Raw genomic sequence first — 17,237 nt, 5'->3', positions numbered from 1 at the left:
AAAGTGTATTTGCTGTATACTAAAGCAGACAAACTGAATAGCAGAAGAAATGCATTAGTTATGTGTTCCCAGGGGCTTGGAATATGGAGTCTCTGCTAACAGTTTCCATATTTTGTAGGATTTAAAAAAAAAAAAAAGGAGAGTAAATCAACCTTCTGGCTACATGAAGCAAAATAAACTAAATATAAGAACTCTTAATTATCTGGAAGATTAATATTATATACTGTGAGTACAGCTTACACATTTGGAAATAATAACCATGTAAGAGATTTCACAATGCAACAGAAGGGACTTAGGCAAAATCAGTTCTGCCTTTGTTACCTGGAAGAGACCCAGTGTCAGGAGGTCTTCTTAGAAATCAACATTTACCAGGAAAAGCAGTATTGCCTCTAGCAGTAACCTCTGTTACTCGCTGTACAAGGATCTGGTGACTGCCATGGGCACCAATCACTCAGCAAGTCAGGAAATTCAGCCTTGGAGTGCTGCTGCTCAGCTCATGGCAACAGCTTCACAGCGCTTGCTGGAGGGTAGGGCAAGTGCCTGGTGGCTGGTAAGGGCTGCCCTGCTCGGTGCAGCTGCCACCTGGAGTTATGAGAATGTGAAATACAGTTCTGAGGTCAGCTGCTGGCTCAGCACTAAGCAGCTTTCAACGATCATATATGAGCATAAGCCTGGTGCACCTAGATCAAACACTGAGAAGTTCACACTGTCACCATCTGCTCTCCTTTCCACCACAAGGGTACTCACACTCACACAGAGCGCAGGCTTTGGAGGTTTCCTGCAATCTTCCTATCCCCTTGGCAACTAGGTTTTATTTTTATTTATTTTTATTTATTTTTCTATTTATTCCTGAGGTTGAAAGCTCTGCCACATGCTTCTCTCTGCTCTGAGTAATCCCAAACAAAAAAGAGCCAGGAATAACTCCTTTGCTGCACTGTCGGTGCTTGATACAGTCACTACTTTCATCTTCTTGGTGAAGCAATCAAAGGCGACAGAAAGCAACTAGCTGGGTAGCTGGCAGCAGAGGGAGAAGCAACATCTGAAAGCCTATCACAATTCAGGCAACCTCCAGCAGTAAGCATGCATTTCAGACCCTCTGTGCCATGAGTCTCTGCCCAGAGCCATCGATGGTCCCCACCGTCCCGTGGCAGAGCTGGCTCCCCCTGCCCGATGCCACCATCCAGTGCTCCCACACCTCTTCAGCTGCAAGAAAAGACACTAAGCATTGCCCCAACCTTTTCAGTGCCTGGATCCAGACTTCAGTAGTCTGCAACAGGCAGGACATCAGCACCTTATCCCACTCATATCCTAAAAGTTGCAGACACTCATGTCTACTAAGTGTTCAAAAGGAGCTATTGCACATGCTGAGAGCTGTCACTATCACAGAAAGCATCTTCCATGCAGCTCATTTGTGCTTTTTTTATTATTCTGGATGTTGATAGGTAGTAGAAAACCCGGTGTCTGTAACCTCTGCAGCATAAAAAAAAGCTGGGTTCACTCTCTTCTTTTAATGAGACTATCCTACTCACTACACCGTAGACTGGGTTGAATCTGTTCTGCTTTGCAGCAAGCAGTGGGTGAAGCTCAGGTCCCAGGCACTCTCCTCAGAGTAATTTTTGGCCCTTTTGCATGGAAGAATCACCAGAACACATGCAGGACCAGCTGCAGGACTTTTCTCTTAGGAGAGCACCTAAAGCACCAACCTGGACACCCACCTATCCCAGCCTAATAGATTTGTATGCTTTGCTGACCATCAGCCCAAGTACAGTGTAATGGGGGAGAGAAAACTCCCCTCTGGCCTGCTGGGAGGTGGAAGTGAGAGGTTGAACTCCTCTGTGAACATTTACTAGAGAAAAGCAAGGCAGGAACAATGCTGTCACACCTTGTTTGAAAAATTAGGCACTTTTCTGCTGTGAAAAACAGCTTCAGCATTTCTCCCTGCAAGTTCAAAGATGTAAATTGCAACCACACCTTGGCCCATACCTCTAGGTTGCGGGATACCTGTGTGTCTGAGCTGCAGATGGTTTCAGCACACCCCAGGCACTGCCTACCCCCCTCTTTAGCATCCTGGCTGCAGATCTCCTAACCTAGTGCCACAGGCAACAGCATGAAAAAAAGTGAACTCCTACTGCCCCCTCACTCCAGTGCCTGCACTGCATCCAGAGCAAAGGGAAGAATTGATAGGGATGAAAACAGTAATGTTTTTCCTCCCTATCAGATGGGGATAATAACAAGTTATCTATAAAAAAAAAGTGTTTTTTTCTTACAGATGGGTTCCCAAGACTTGTGACAGCATCTGTACAATGTGAAACTACTACCATTAACTTGAATGAGCACTGAATGTAATTTATACTTACTGAACAACTCTAGTTCCTATTTAGTCATTCCACAAAAATTCTGAGTGAAAGCTTACAGGAAGCAGGCTTTACAGGAGTGATGCAGAACAGAGTAGCTACTTTTGTGGGGCAAGAGCTGTGGTGAGGTTTTCACTGTGTTTTAATCTGAGAAGCAGCTTACTACAGAAAATTTCTTCTACAGGGTAAGTTCACAGAGGACTTCAACCTTTAGTCTTCCGGGCAGCAGAAGTTATGTCAGGCCAGATGGGAGTTTTCTCTTCCCTTTTCTGCTGCACTTAGGCCAACATTCAGCAGGGAACACCAAGCATGATAGCTCTACTTTTTTAAAGGGGTTTAACTGCTAGAATCAGGTCACCACTAGGGCAAGTTATTTTCCCTCTGCTTTCCCTTTAAATACCTCTCCTAACCACCACTCCAGCTGAAGCCTTCATTTTACTTCCTGTAATAGAGACAAGCCTTTGGGAACCACTCTTTCCTGGAAAATGAAGTCCGTGCCTCAAGTCAGCTGTTATCATTGGAAAGGTGCTGTCTCAGATAAGGGCTTGCATGAACTATTTCACAGCTACTTAACTACTATGTTTTATAGAGCCAAGTTTTAAGGTATTTTGGGCATTCTTAGCTCTTAGTAACTGGGTTAACTAGTATATGGAAGCAAGATTAATTTTCATTAGTTTGAAGTATATTTTTATTCAAGTGATAAGAAATATCGTAATACATTATGCATCTGCCAGTTATAGTCCATTTTAGTTGGTTCCAAAACCTAAGCAGTAAATAAGACAGTTTATCTAGTTAAACTGAAAAAACAGCATTCCATACAACCAGTACTGGAGATGTCAACCATATAGTAATTCCAGCATTATGTTGTTATGGCTTTCCAGAAAGTCTTGCAGTTAACAAATTAGAACACATCAAGAGCCATTTTCCAAAGATTTATTGAAGTAGCGACAGGTTGCTCATACTGTGCTGGAAAAAGCAGTTTTATTGAACTCAAATAAAAACGGTATTGCAGCACAAGATATTGCTATTTGTAAACTAGACTCCATTGTAAACGCTAATCCTTCAGGGAGAGTCAGTCTGCAAGATCTAAAACCTATTTTCTAGCATAGTAATCTTGCGCTCATGGAAAAACTGCAGAAAGGCACTTGAAAGCTGTTTCTACCTTTAGACATGGACTTTTAAAATCTTGCTGGTAAGAATTTCTCCTGCATTAGTAAGTATTCATCTTCACTTCAGCTTTACTCCAAGTCATCATGATGCTGGGAAGTTTCATTAATAACCTGTTGGAAGAGAGACACTTGCATTAAGTTTCAGTTGTAAGATTATTGGTTTTTAGAATTAGAATTCTAACATCTAGTACCACAGAAATGTGAATAAATTGGTATCAACTCTCACTTATAAATGAGAAGTTCTAGATGGTTAATGGTGTGCAGAAGCCATTTAAGCTTTGACTTGGTCTGAAAACAGTATCTTGTCCCGAACAAGTACCTCTGTTTACTGGCACATTTTTCTCAGGTGATGTGAGAAATCTTTTGAGAACTTGCTAATTCAGCTGAACTGAAATACTCACTACACAGGTAACTGTCAGCCACTTAAGGTTTTACTGTCAGATTAATTTTGTGATCATTTCCACAGAAGCCTGTTTGCTATATCTGCATGTCTAGCCATGCAGCTTGGACTGCCAGATGTTCTACTCAACACTTACTACCATATACAGGCTGCACTAACCAGTAGATAAAGTATTTTCAGGTAGCCAGCTGTGACATAGAAAAAAATCAGAGATACCACCAACCTGTCCATCTCTAGTTTCAACAGTCTTAATTAGAAGTGTCCTCTTTGAGTGAGTGTCAACCATTGGCTGAGACTCAATGTTGGTTTCTGCAGAAGAAAATTTATTATTACCAATAGTCTAGATGAAGTGCTTCAAAGAAATGAGGTGTAACAGATTTTAGCATCTACTCTCAGAATCCCAATTTCATAGATGGAGTCTCCTGCTCTGAATAAGTTAATCTTCTCCATTTTCTCCCTATTCCCCTTTAAGCACCTTCAGCAGGCATCAAAAACAATCATTCACTATGTACTGATATTTTAAAATATCTGTGCCTAGGAACAAAGTAGCTCCTCCCATCCAAGGTTAAGTAATTGCAAATATTGCAGTTATATCTAAGAAAATCATTCACCCACTACTGCATTTATACAAATTCAAATACTAGAGTAAAAGGAACTACCCAGAACCCTTTTGCTAATGATAGGACAGCTGTCTAAACTTAACAGAAACAGCTTACCTCTCAGATTCAAAGAAGCAAAGGTTGGAATGGGCATGTTAATCCTGAAGGAAAAAAAGAAATGGATAAAGTCAGACACTGGTATAGAGTGTCTTCTAATAATTGCTGTTTAGAAAAGTGTCTGCATGTGATTTTTACCTGCTCTCTTCACCCTCCAGCAGTTTTCTGTAGGTGGCAATCTCAATATCAAGAGCCATCTTTACATTCAGCAGGTCCTGGTACTCGCGGAGATGGCGAGCCATTTCTTCCTTCATGTTTTGAATCTCATCCTGCAGACGGCCAATAGTGTCTTGGTAGTTAGCAGCTTCAACAGCAAAGTTCTCCTCCATTTCACGCATCTGGCGCTCCAGGGATTCATTCTGGAAGAGAATAATCAAGTCAAACACTGCTGCAGTTCAGCCACTCTTCCCCACCCTCAAAGCCCTGCAAATCTTTAAAAAAGGGAAGTTGAGTTACATTAGCAACCTTTCTGAAAGCGCCCAGACACATTCCATATTGTCATCTCCTTATCTTCCCCTTGCAAAGCCAAGGTGCATTATACTACTTGATCTGAGGTGTGACATGTATTTGTCCTACCAGGTGGCAAAGCAATCCCTTACAGCAAGTCCAGCACATGCAGTACTAGTCAGCACACAGGCAGCCCTCAGTGAAGGGACTCGCAGTAGCACTATACACTGTTAAATCCATTTCAAGCCAGCCTTTAAGGCAGTCAGGCTCTAGCAACAGCAAGATTGGCACCTCCTTTCTACTACTCCTCCAGATTTCTTTATAGCTTCAGCTGTACCTGACAGACAAGCCACAAACACTTCCAGAAAGTGTTACATAAACAGTGAATATTATAGCAAGGGAATGAACTCATTGTTTGTACCTTAAGCAATATTAGTTCAGTGTATCAATCTAACCAGTGCACGCAGGCAAACTGAGCCCGTAGCATCTTTTTCAGAAAGTACTGCAATTCAGCAGCATATCATGGGAGATCAGCTACGTTCACATCTATATCTAAACAATTAAACTGCAGTGAAGTGCTAAAAGCTGCAAAGGGAAGAATGTCCCAACAACTGCTGTATTCTACTTACGCTTCCCTTAAGGGCATCAACTTCGCAGGTGAGAGACTGAATCTGTCTGCGGTATTCATTAGCTTCTTGTTTGGCCTGGCGCAGGGCATCGTTGTTCCTATTAGCAGCTTCAGAGAGATCTGCAAACTGCGGAAATCCCCAGTTTGGTTAGCGTAACACTTCAACAGAAATGGTGTAACAGACTTTTTTGGACACAGCATTTGAGGGCAACTGAAGACATTTCAAATCCTAACACCCAAAAGATGTAAATATTAGCTTTACTCTTCAAATGCCTTTCTATTTTTAATTGTTAAATTGGAATTCATAGTTAAACCTTTCATATTTGTTTCCCCACCCTGAAAGTTTCCTATCTTTGTATCATTTTTTTCACTCATTCATTCACTCCTTTTTCCAGTATTTCATTCAACATCTGCTTCTAGGTACAAGCACAGGAAAGACTCCAGGTATGAACCCACTACTTTGATGCTGTGCTTATGGCACAAAGTATTGTCTTCAGCTGCATTCTTCCACAACTAGGATTTTAAAGAAGACCCCATGCCATGGCTGGCTTTGTGTCCAGCAGAGAGACAGAAACACCAAGTACTACAGCAAAGCTGTTATGTTCAGTTAGTTTGAGTGCCTGAAGCATTTGAACAGATTTTACTTACTTTGGACTTGTACCACTCTTCAGCTTCCTGAAGATTCTTAGCAGCAACGCTTTCATACTGTTGGCGAACATCACGCAGGGCAGCAGTAAGATCAGGCTTAGAAACATCCATATCAATTTGGATGTGCTGTTCCTGGAGTTGGGCCTGCAATTCTCGGATTTCCTTAGAGAGAAGCAGACACTCAGTGTTATTACATGATAACACACAGAACATACACAGGTGGGCACTCTGGGCCAGAACCAGGGAAGAGCTTGCTAGACTCAGCATCTACTTCACAGACCATTATTCAGCCTACCTCATCATGAAGCTTCTTCAAGAAGACAATCTCCTCTTGCAGGGACTCAACTTTGCGCTCCAGATCAAGACGTGCCAGAGAGGCATTGTCAACATCCTGAACAGAGAAAGAAGATTGATTAGCAATCTTACAAAACTGATGTAGAGAAATCTTTTATGGCAAGTTCAGTAGCAGAGAGACTGATGCTACGCCTGAGCTTCTTGGCAAGAAAATATGAAATCAAGCGCAGTAAAACACCCCTCTTTTCGCCACCTCCTACTCTAGACTCACAGACCACTGTAGGCACCTTTATTGTGATTTTCAGAACTATATAGCATGTGTAGATTAGTTCATCTTTGCCAACATATTGCTGAGCATGACTAAGAGCACACAGATCATGATGGGTGTAAATCCTGCTTGAAGATGAAGCGGGTACTTGGGTCAGAAGCCAGCAATAAGCTCTTTCAGCTTGACTACACAGAAAAAGAGTTAGTCTTGCAATTTGCAGACTTCCATTTTTTCCAGTGGGGCTTAAAAGTGCAACCCATGTGCCTACATGCCTATCAGTGGGCTTAATTTCTTGTTTATTTCTTCTGGACTGCCTTGTGACCAACCACACAGAGCCCTTTGTGTCCACAGGCCACAGCTTGAAAGAATACTTGTAAAGCTAGTGAGGTATGTATAGGACTATAAGCATTTACTTCTCCAAGTAGTTCAACAGATCTCCCTTGAGAAAAAGAAGGTATGAGCACAAACACAGATGGAGTTAGTCATCATTGCCTACACCCTCACATTAGCTGGCAAAGGCTCCAAAACTTTTGCTGGACAGAGATAGTCTTAATCAACAGCAAAAATTCATTTAAGGCACAACAGAAGATATGCCATGAATGTTACATGGGAGCAGCTTGAATTACTTAAAAAACATAACTTAAGCCTAAACATTGATTGGTAACCTTACATTTTAAATGTGCAACTAAGACAATTTGTTTGCAAAGGGGACAATTGTTTCTTTCATACTGGTTACATACACAACTGCATGCTTATGTTTGCATGGTATTAACCTATCAGGTTTTCACAGCTTACTCTAAAGCTGTTTTGGATTTGCCCAAACTGTACGCATTCCTATCAGCAGTTCTCACTATTACGGCACCTTTGAAATAGGGAGTGTTTTCTTCAGAATCCTAGAAAACCATTCCTTGGATCACTCCTACTGTGGGGTAAAGTTCTTGCTGCAGAAGAATTCTTCTGTTTTCTTTATCCAGCAAAACACCCCTTTGATGTGTTATTCCATAACTTCCCCATCAACTCCAGTTTTACACCCACAGTTCACACTGGCTCTATTTGTCATTCAAATAATTCCCTAATTCATTTTTTCTCTGCCCAAAAAAACTTTAAGATCATTCTGGAAAGAAATTACAAGGCTATGACCCAACATATTTACACGATTAGACAAATATCCAAGGAGTTTCCAGTGGATTTTACAGAACTCTGCATACTGAAGACTCTGAATTTCTTCAGAACTGTAAAACTACAGAATCTGTGGCAGCTGATAATAAATTGAAAACATCTTAAACTGAAGACACTTGGAATATATGGTATGTACTTCACTATATACATTACCATTAAGTTAGGGAGTGAATAATCAGTATGTCTGTATTTCCTAGGTGCATGAAGAGCCACGTAAATGAGTAAGCTACTTGTAGCCTGAGCAAATAAGGTGTAAGACATATATACATGCAATTGGACTACAAATTTATTTCATCCTTTTAACACCAGTCACATAGTTTGCAGGGTTGGACATCTATGTTTACTTCAGACAATCCTCACGTTAGCCAGGAGCTAACCTGTTAGTCTTATCATAGGCTCAGGATCTATTCCTTGCTGCCGGAGTAGCTGGCAAAGCCACAGTAAATAACTTTCTCACTAATTGTGATGCTTGTTTTGTCAAGGGAGAGATCTCGCTGAACCCCAGGTTTATTTTATGTAGTACCCCCATAGCATATGAGTAAAAGCACATCTTTATTCAGAAGAATTAAATTAAAATCCAGTACATCTGAGTTGAACAGTCTCTAAAACAGACAGCTTTTGGAAATATAAAGTTTAAGTTCAAATATTTGTTCACTTCCTTTTAAAATACTGAAGTATATAACTAATCCATCAAGTAAAAAGTAAATTTGATGCTACATCAGAACAGTAAAGTATCTGCTAAAGTGTTCTGAATCCATGTACACAACTTTCCAGTGCAAGAATATAATGGTTTTATAAAAAGCTGTGCATTTTTTTACAATGGAAAGCACAACAGGATGTTTCAACTCCTGTGTTCTGTGAATTTAATTTCACTTGCAGGAGAACAATACTTAAACTAAATCTCTTTCAGTGTTCAAAACCTGCATGTTAAGCCCACCCTTTCACAGTAAGGAAAAATTAGATATTACTGTGGTTCAGTCACACACACTAGCATGCACCAGTTATGTCATGGGTGGACTTAGTGTTTTCACAGACAATGGTTTGCAATTCTTATGCATAAGCTACAACTTGAGTGGTTAAATGGATCCAGTTCTGACTGTACTGCACACAGATCTGCTAGCTGCTAAGCTCCTGAATGACCCCTTCCCACAGTGCAGGGAAGAGCTGGGTAATGAATGTGGGATATGCACAAAGCCAAGTTCACTTAAAAGCCAAGAGCCTTCATGAAGTTTAATTGATTTGAAATAGAGGTAGGCATGCCTTGAACTGCACCAATTAAGTATCATTCAAGATCATTAAGATCATTCAAGCCAGCCTCAAGTCAAAGGATCCTTCAACTGAATTCAGCAATGAATCAGAAGAGATTAGGTTCTCTAAAACTTAATTTAAATGCTTCTGCACAGAACTTCACACTACGTGGAATTGGCTTAGTGCTCAAAAAAAAAAAAAACCAGAAGCTGAAGTTAAGGCAGTATCCTGAACTGTTCTGTTTCAAACTTCTGTCCCCAGAACACCAGCAGAGACTCTGAATTCCCAGACTCCAAATGGGAGTAGGTATCTCAGTTTCCACATGTTAACTCATGAAGACACCTGCTCTCCTTCAGAGACTATAAATATACTGCAGTCAAAAGCCTTGCCCAGGGAAACACTGACAATCAAGTAATGGTTTCCTGAATGGTAACATCTACTAACGCCTATGAAGAGCTTTGGGATGGAAGGCAGCCTGTGCCCAGCTGTCTGGAGATAAGGGCAGTCGCTTCCACTTAGAAGGAATGCTAGCAATGCTGTTTCTCACCAGCAGTTTTAGGAAAGAGACCTTGTTTTGAGAAAGCGCATTCCTAAATACCTCCTAGTCCAAACAAGGCTTAATCCCAGTTGAAAGCTGGTTTTGCACAAGTGAAAACTTCAGCTTAACACTTTTTCAACACTGTTTGCACAGTTGGTTCTGGCTGTCACATACGTTTTTAGTTTATCTGAATAACATTGTAGCATCCTACAGAGACTAAACTCTAACACAACTTTTTTCCTGTGTTAACGCCTTCCTTTACAAAGGATTAAATTCTATGTTCTTAATGGACAGCCAGAGGAGGCAGCCTTGATCGCTGCGACCTCGCCCCAAGGAACAAATTGCCTACTTCGTGTCAGCAGGCAACACCCATATGAAAAATTTTAAATTTGAAACCGTTGTCCAGTAATGCACTGACCAAAGTGATTCATTAAAAGGAGCTGGTCTGTACCAAAACCGGACCATACACATGACAGCACTTTTTGCTAGAAATATGCCCGCACCATTACACATTTAGTAAGAATGCAGCCCACTGCGCCCTCCCCTCCGACACAAAGGGATCTATTATTTCAATCTGCTGCCACCAACTTGCCATAATGCCTGTGTGTGCATTCCACGGTGAATCCCATAGAAACCATTAATACCCTTCAGCCAAGCGAGCAGATGGCCCCCTTTCACTTTTATTGGATCGGAAAGCGATTCCACGTCGGAGCGCTTTTTGTAAAACAGGCTAGACTTGGATAAAGCAAGACAATAGTTTCCCTCCCCTCCCCTCAGACCGCAGCATCCCCCGAAAGAAAACAAGGAGGGCTTGCGTGAGAACTGATGGGATCCCTTTGTGCGGGGCAAAGCGAACTCCCGCAGCCCCATCCCCCCGTCCCAGGCACCACCACCAGCACGGCGGGCTCTGCTCTCCCGCCGCCCCCCGCAAACCTGTCTGAAGGACTGCAGGGTGTTCTCGGCCTCCTCCCGCTGAAGCATCTCCTCTTGCAACCTGGAAGGGGCGAGACATCGGTGAGGAGGGAGCGGGGGCCCCCCCAAGTCCCAATCCCCGCCAGCCCAGCCGCGGATGCTCCGGGGCCGCCTCCGCCAGCCCGATCCCCCTCCCCTCGCACACTCACTTCTCCCTCAGCCGCATGATGTCGTCGGCGAGGTTGTCCCGCTCCACTTCCACGCGTGCCTTGTCGTTGGTGAGCTGGTCCACTTGCCGGCGCAGCTCCCGCATCTCCTCCTCGTAGAGGTCGCCCAGGCGGGACGTGCCCTTGCCCTTGAGCTGCTCCAGCTCGGCCAGCAGGATCTTGTTCTGCTGCTCCAGGAAACGCACTTTGTCGATGTAGTTGGCGAAGCGATCGTTGAGCTCCTGCAGCTCCACCTTCTCGTTGGTGCGGTTCGCCTTGAACTCCGTGTTGATGGCGTCGGCCAGGGAGAAGTCCACGGAGTCGTGGAGCCGCACGGGCGGCATGCTGCTCCGCAGCCGCACCGACGTCGCCTTGGTGGCGTACATGCCGCCGGGCGAGGCGGACACGTACCGGGCGGTGCTGGGCCGCAGGGAGCTGCCCAGCGAGTAGCGGCTGGTGGAGGTGATGTAGCGGGTGCCGGTGCTGGGGCGGCTGCCCCCGCCGAACATGCGGCGGTACGAGGAGTTCTTGGTGGTGGTGATGCTCATGGCGGCGGCGGGGGCTTTGTAATCCGGGAGCGGAGCTGGGTGGCTCGAGAGCGCGGCGGGCGAAGAAGAGCGGCGGCCCCAGACCGGCTCCCTTCTTATTGGGCGCCACCGCCCGCCACCGGCCCCGCCCCGCCAATCACCGCCCCGCCGGCCGCCCGCCGCCAATCGGCGCCCGGCCCAGCCCGGCCCGGCCCGGCCCGCCCCGCCCCGCCCGCCGCCGCGCCTCGCCCTCAGGGTGGGACCGGCCGCCGCCGCCGCGGACACAAAGGGCCTCCCGACAACCCAGGATACGCACGTTAAAAACTTCCCATAACTGTGACTGATACCTCTCTCTATACACGCATCTAGACATCTTTTAGACAACCTGCTTCTTCTCTTTCTTAGTTTTCTGAAAGAGAGTAAGATCAGGGGAGAGCGATGCCAGCTATTCACAAAGGCCTGCCAAACCTCCAAAAACAACAGGCAGAAAAAATAATACATCTGTGTCTTCTTTAGCTGCCTCCCATGACAGCGATCTCAGCTCTGCTTCTGCGCTGAAGACACAACATTTGCAGGCTAAATGTGTTCTCCCTGTAGCTGGGTAAGGATTTGCACAGGTAAGGCTTAATTCTGCCATTATTATAACAACGATCCCAGCAGTTTTTTAAGTCCTGCCATTTTTTAAGTGTGGACAGTACATTACTGAAATAGCTGCAACCAGGATCCTGCTCTTAGATGCAATCCTTCTAATAACTAGGGTAGTGGGAGCCTTGATTTTAACGAAGGTTTGCTTCTGCACTGTTGTATCCAGCAGACTTTTGCTGTTAATTTCGGAAGGCACACGATCAGAGTCTTAGAAAAGCATATGGCAAAATAATAATTATTCATTAGACATGATCTGCAAATACCTTATGTGTGTAGCTTCAAAGGCCAGATAAAAATCTCAGTGTTTCAAGAGCAATTTCGCTATCAAAATAGGGCTACCAGCAGTAGAGAAGAGCGATGTAGGTAGCATAGGTAGCACAGGGCAATAGCAGTGGCATTAAATTTAAGAGGGAAAAACTTAGACTGAATAGCAGCAGATTGTTTTCAGTATGAATGCATAAGTCGTTTGAAGGAGATGACAAAATCCCTGTCATTTAGTAATTTAAAACTTGACTGGCCAAAGCACAACCCATTCTCTAATCCTGCGCTGACCCATCAAGTAAGGGACATTTTTTTCCTCTTTGCTATGGGAAGTGACCAATACAATGTTGAGGTACTATCTGTAATTTATTACTTCAGCATATATGGGATGCAAAACTACTATAAATTTTTAATCCTTTTTAACTTGCAGTCCTGCAGAAGCAAATATCTTCACTGCAAGTTCTGATAAACCTGAACAAGAACAGGAGGCAGAGAGGGAGGTAATCTTCACACCCCAATTCACAATAAAGTCAGCTATTGTACTTCTTCAGATATTGCACCTCAGGTATTGTACCTTACAAGGAAGAACTGGAGCCCATATATTTTATTAAGGACATTTTTTAAATACAGAAAACTGTGCTTTAGTTTCATTCTGATGGCAACCAGAAGTGCAGGAATGCAGTTTGTATCTAAATGTAGGTCCTTGAGGTTTTAATTTCCTTTATTCACTGAAGCTCAGTCAAGCAAACGAAGCTGACAAGGTTGAGCTACTGAAGTGCTTGCAGGGCAAGTCCTGGGCTACAGCTTATTCCACTCACCCACTGAATAGGAGGCAGAGGTCGCACGGCATTCCTGAGGCTGAGGGTACCGGCAACCCAGCCTGGATGCTGTTGTGCTCTTGGGCCCTCTGAGAGCTCTTTATTTAAGCCATCAAGTTTGAGCTGTAAGCCTTTGTAAGCCCTGGCACAGAAGTACACACTCCTTCTATGAGCTGGCAAAAAAGTAAACCAGCACATAACCAACAGCCTCACAGATTAAAGATGCTTTACTCAGAGTACTGATAATTTTAGCAGATTGTTGGTTTTTTAAAGGTGCGCTGTGCCCAATCTGTTCTTCCTACCAGAGCGCAACGTATTTATACTCCACAAAACCTTTAATGGCACACACATGCAACACTCATCCTTCATTCAGAAACTGCTTTGCCCCTAAAATCCAAGGTGGTGTTTATTTTAGTAAATAAATATGACTCCCTCCACCACATTTCAAGGGTAATTTCCATATGTTTATGCCACCACTGCCATATGTACTCTTGGCCACCTGCCTCATTGCTATTTCTTACTATGAAATTTTCCTAGAAATGTTCGGATATTGTCAGTTGTCAGATTTACAATAAACCTTTAAGTGCCTTTTGCTGGTTGGCACTTACACAGATGCATAAATGGAGGAAGCTCTGAGTCTCTTGTAAGGCTGTAATAAATTTAACACATACTTGCATCCAAAACCCCACAGGGGAACAAGAACTGTTCTCTTGAAATGCGAAAAGAGCTCCACAGTACTTGTCAGGAAAGACTCTATATCAGTGTAGCCATAAAGATAATGGACAGTGTATTTCTTTGAATTAAAATTAAACCACAGTAATGAGCCTAATTTTAGGGAATATGCAACGGGACATTCAGAGACCATGGCTGGTCATGGTCTTGAACACTTCTTACATGAAGGACAGACAGCTAATAGCATCACTAAATACCATGCTGGGGATTACTCATAAACTATTAATTGTCATCTGGGTTCTTTATTGCAATGCCTTCGTTTGCAATTCCAGTATGCAACCAGGCAGCTGCCTGCTCAGCCTGCGATGTCGCTTACCTCTACAGAGGTAGATCAGAGGTAAGTCAATGGAACTCTTAAAAAAATAAATAGGCATTTTTATCATGAGCCTTTCAGTTCACACGGCAAAATTTATTCTGGCATTTTTTGGCTTTTTGCCAGAGAACTGGCGTATTGGTTCACTGCCAAGAATGAAGTATGGAATCAAGCCCTAGAAGCGCAGCAAAAAATATTGGATTGTTGTGTAACTTTCATTAACAGGGAAAATGGGTGTGCATAGGGAGAGGGTACAGATGCCCGAACGACTTTATACTGAAAATCTGTTATGCTAAAAATGAAAAAGTCCTCATAACTGTCAGAATTTCCTGACTTTCTTGTACATACACCTGTCGGTCTGAAAACATCACTGGAAAGAATGGCATTCACATTTTTTTGATTTGCCATTTTATTTAAACAGTAAGAAACTAGGGAATTTGTTCCAAATATTGAATGTGCTTTCCAATTATTATAGACCTTGACTAAACAGATGTGAATACTTTCATTAATCAGATCTGTGCACTTTTAGTAAAGTTTCTGCTTCCACAATGTATAAAATGAACCATAAATATTAAATATCCAGGAAAAACATCCTGCTATGCAAATGCAGTCACTTTTGTTTTCTGAACCATACAGCAACCATAAGCCCTGGCATGCATGGGGCTGTAGAGGCATTCCTTCACACTTCCCCTGCTCCATGAATATTGAACAACCTCCAGGAAAAAAGGACTGGCTTTAACAGGAGGATATGAAAGACCCTTAGCGACCCACAGCAAACTGAATAGGGACTCTCCAGAATGCTCAGCCACAGCAAGTGCTGTGGCCTCTCGCTTCAGTGAGTGCTGTAACTTTTAGTCCAAAAGAGCACTTCCTCCTTCAGCCATGGTCTGAAAAAAACTAAAACTGCTATGGTTTTGAAAACAGAAAGGTTCCTGTTTCCAAAAAATGGATTCTGGCTGCAAATCTTCAGCTAGGGCAGTCCCTCCCTTTAGCTGGGAGCTAAGTCTTATAAGGAGCCTCAAAGAAAGGCCAGTGCATACAGGGAAGAGCTAACTTTTTTGAACCCAGAGAATATGTCACCTTACACACTGCCTCAGAGAAGCTGACTTGGGTTTTCGAATATCACTGTGCTGCAGAACGTCTAAATACCCAGGCATGGAAGTCTCCGCTTGTAAGAAATTTCCTTGACTAATTATGATTTTAAGAAAGAAACTGGGAAATTCTTTTACGAAATTAATTTTTAAAATTATGCTGCCTACAGTCGTTGCCACTGTTGCACAGCATATCAAACTGGTGTGACTAGCTGCTGATTTTTTCAAGGAAATGACTAGGCTCTACACTAAAACCTAACCAAGCCTCTCTGCATTATTTTATTTTAACATAAAATGAACTATATGAAACTGGCAGGGCTTTCATCACTAGGGAAGTGTTTTGAACACAACTCATGCCACCCAGTCGCATGACTTACATTTCCAAAAATTATTTTGTCGTGCATAAAGTTCCCCTCTGCTGTGGTTTCTAATTGCCAGAATAGGATGTTTTCTGTATCAAAATAGGATGTACCTGTACCAAATCAAGTACTCATCTTCAAAGCCACTACAGCCCTCTGCCCTGAGTCCCATGGTTGTCTCAAACACCCTGCACAGTTCTAGCAACACAGAGAAGAGAAAGAGAAGTTTTTCAGCTCTATCATAGGGATAGCCATTTATTTAATCCATCCTTTAAACAAAAAAAAAAGGATGACAACCTCTACTCTCCATCTGTCTCACTTCACTTAATAGCAATAGCACCGACTGCTGAATGTCAGCAATAGGTTTTGCAATGACTGGAACATAAAGGGCAAGGTTTTCCAAAATGACAAGGGGTTTGGCATGGTTTGAGGCTCAGTGCTTGACCTGAAACTCTTTCAGCAGAACTGATTTCCAGAATACACCAAGTTCCTCAGTCTTGATTTGGGTGCCCAAAACCAATTTTAAATTTTAGCTATCTGCTCTCGTTTCATTAAGTTTGTGTTTTGCCAAAGATCAAGCAACTGTTCAAGGATCATGATATGCACTTTATAAAGACCACTTAACTTAAACATCAGATAAAGGATTTTAATTTATAGCAACCCCAAGCTTTCTGTATGATCTATGTAAAATGTTGTATAATGTGCAGGCCTTCTTTCTGTCCTTTGCCACATTGCAGACTTCGCTGTCTTGTCCTTCCTATCCAGAACAGTGCTCAGTTGCTATCCCTGCAGTAAACTGTTGGCACAGGTAAAAGTCAACAGTGTGGATGAACATTCAGTTGTCACATTACAATGGGAAGCCATAACAATAATCTGTCTGGGATCGCTGTTTTAAATTTTGAGATTGCAAACCTTTTCAAAGATGAGTCATCCATCCATTCTCTCTTTTGGAAAAAGCTAAAAGAAGCGATTCTAGTACGTCATTAATGAACCCTGTCAGTTAGACATTTACTACTCCTTTCTGGCCAAGCTTTTTCAAAGCAAACTGCTTAAAGAGCTCCTCTAGCCAAAAAACAATTAAATCTGAGGAGTGATTTCATTCTTCTCTCCCTCCAGTTCCATCACTTACACAAAGCATAAATAGCATAATGTTTTCTTGTCATGATACACCAGGAAATGATGATGTTCTTTCTGAGGAAGAGGCAGGACACAGCAATGGAATCGTTAATTGCATGCAGCAATTGTTCCATTCTTCCTTTGAGATGCCCAGGACAAGCAGAATAGTACTAGCTCCTCGAGGGCCAAGTTTTTAGTGGATTCCTCAGTCCAAGTTCTTGTGCCAAATCCTTGGTTCCAATGAGACTCATAAACTGTGCGTACATTGTGTTAGCCATTCTGGGATTAGTTGGCTCCTTACAAAGGGAAGAGGCAGTGGTGCACACACCCCAGATCCGAAAAGACTGAGTTTTTAAGAAGACGAGATG

General features: G+C 42.9%; 2 protein-coding genes across 2 annotated transcripts in view; one reads left to right on the top strand and one right to left on the bottom strand.

The window, feature by feature from the left end:
- TRDMT1 (tRNA aspartic acid methyltransferase 1) overlaps positions 1-17,237 on the top strand; it is a 77,488-nt gene that overhangs the window by 19,883 nt on the left and 40,368 nt on the right. The window lies entirely within an intron of this gene.
- On the bottom strand, positions 3,272-11,631 carry VIM (vimentin). Its single transcript, XM_064444712.1, has 9 exons — positions 11,011-11,631; positions 10,823-10,883; positions 6,658-6,753; positions 6,363-6,524; positions 5,716-5,841; positions 4,778-4,998; positions 4,640-4,683; positions 4,147-4,232; positions 3,272-3,634 (listed from the first exon to the last, which is right to left on the bottom strand). Exons 1-9 carry the CDS (start codon positions 11,553-11,555, stop codon positions 3,593-3,595), a joined length of 1,383 nt encoding a protein of 460 aa, XP_064300782.1. The 5' UTR covers positions 11,556-11,631; the 3' UTR covers positions 3,272-3,592.

This window comes from Phalacrocorax carbo, chromosome 2 (assembly GCF_963921805.1).
Source record: "Phalacrocorax carbo chromosome 2, bPhaCar2.1, whole genome shotgun sequence".
NCBI classification, from domain to species: domain Eukaryota; kingdom Metazoa; phylum Chordata; class Aves; order Suliformes; family Phalacrocoracidae; genus Phalacrocorax; species Phalacrocorax carbo.
The sequence above is the reverse complement of the archived record's forward strand: the minus strand, read 5'-3'. Positions and strand labels throughout refer to the sequence as shown.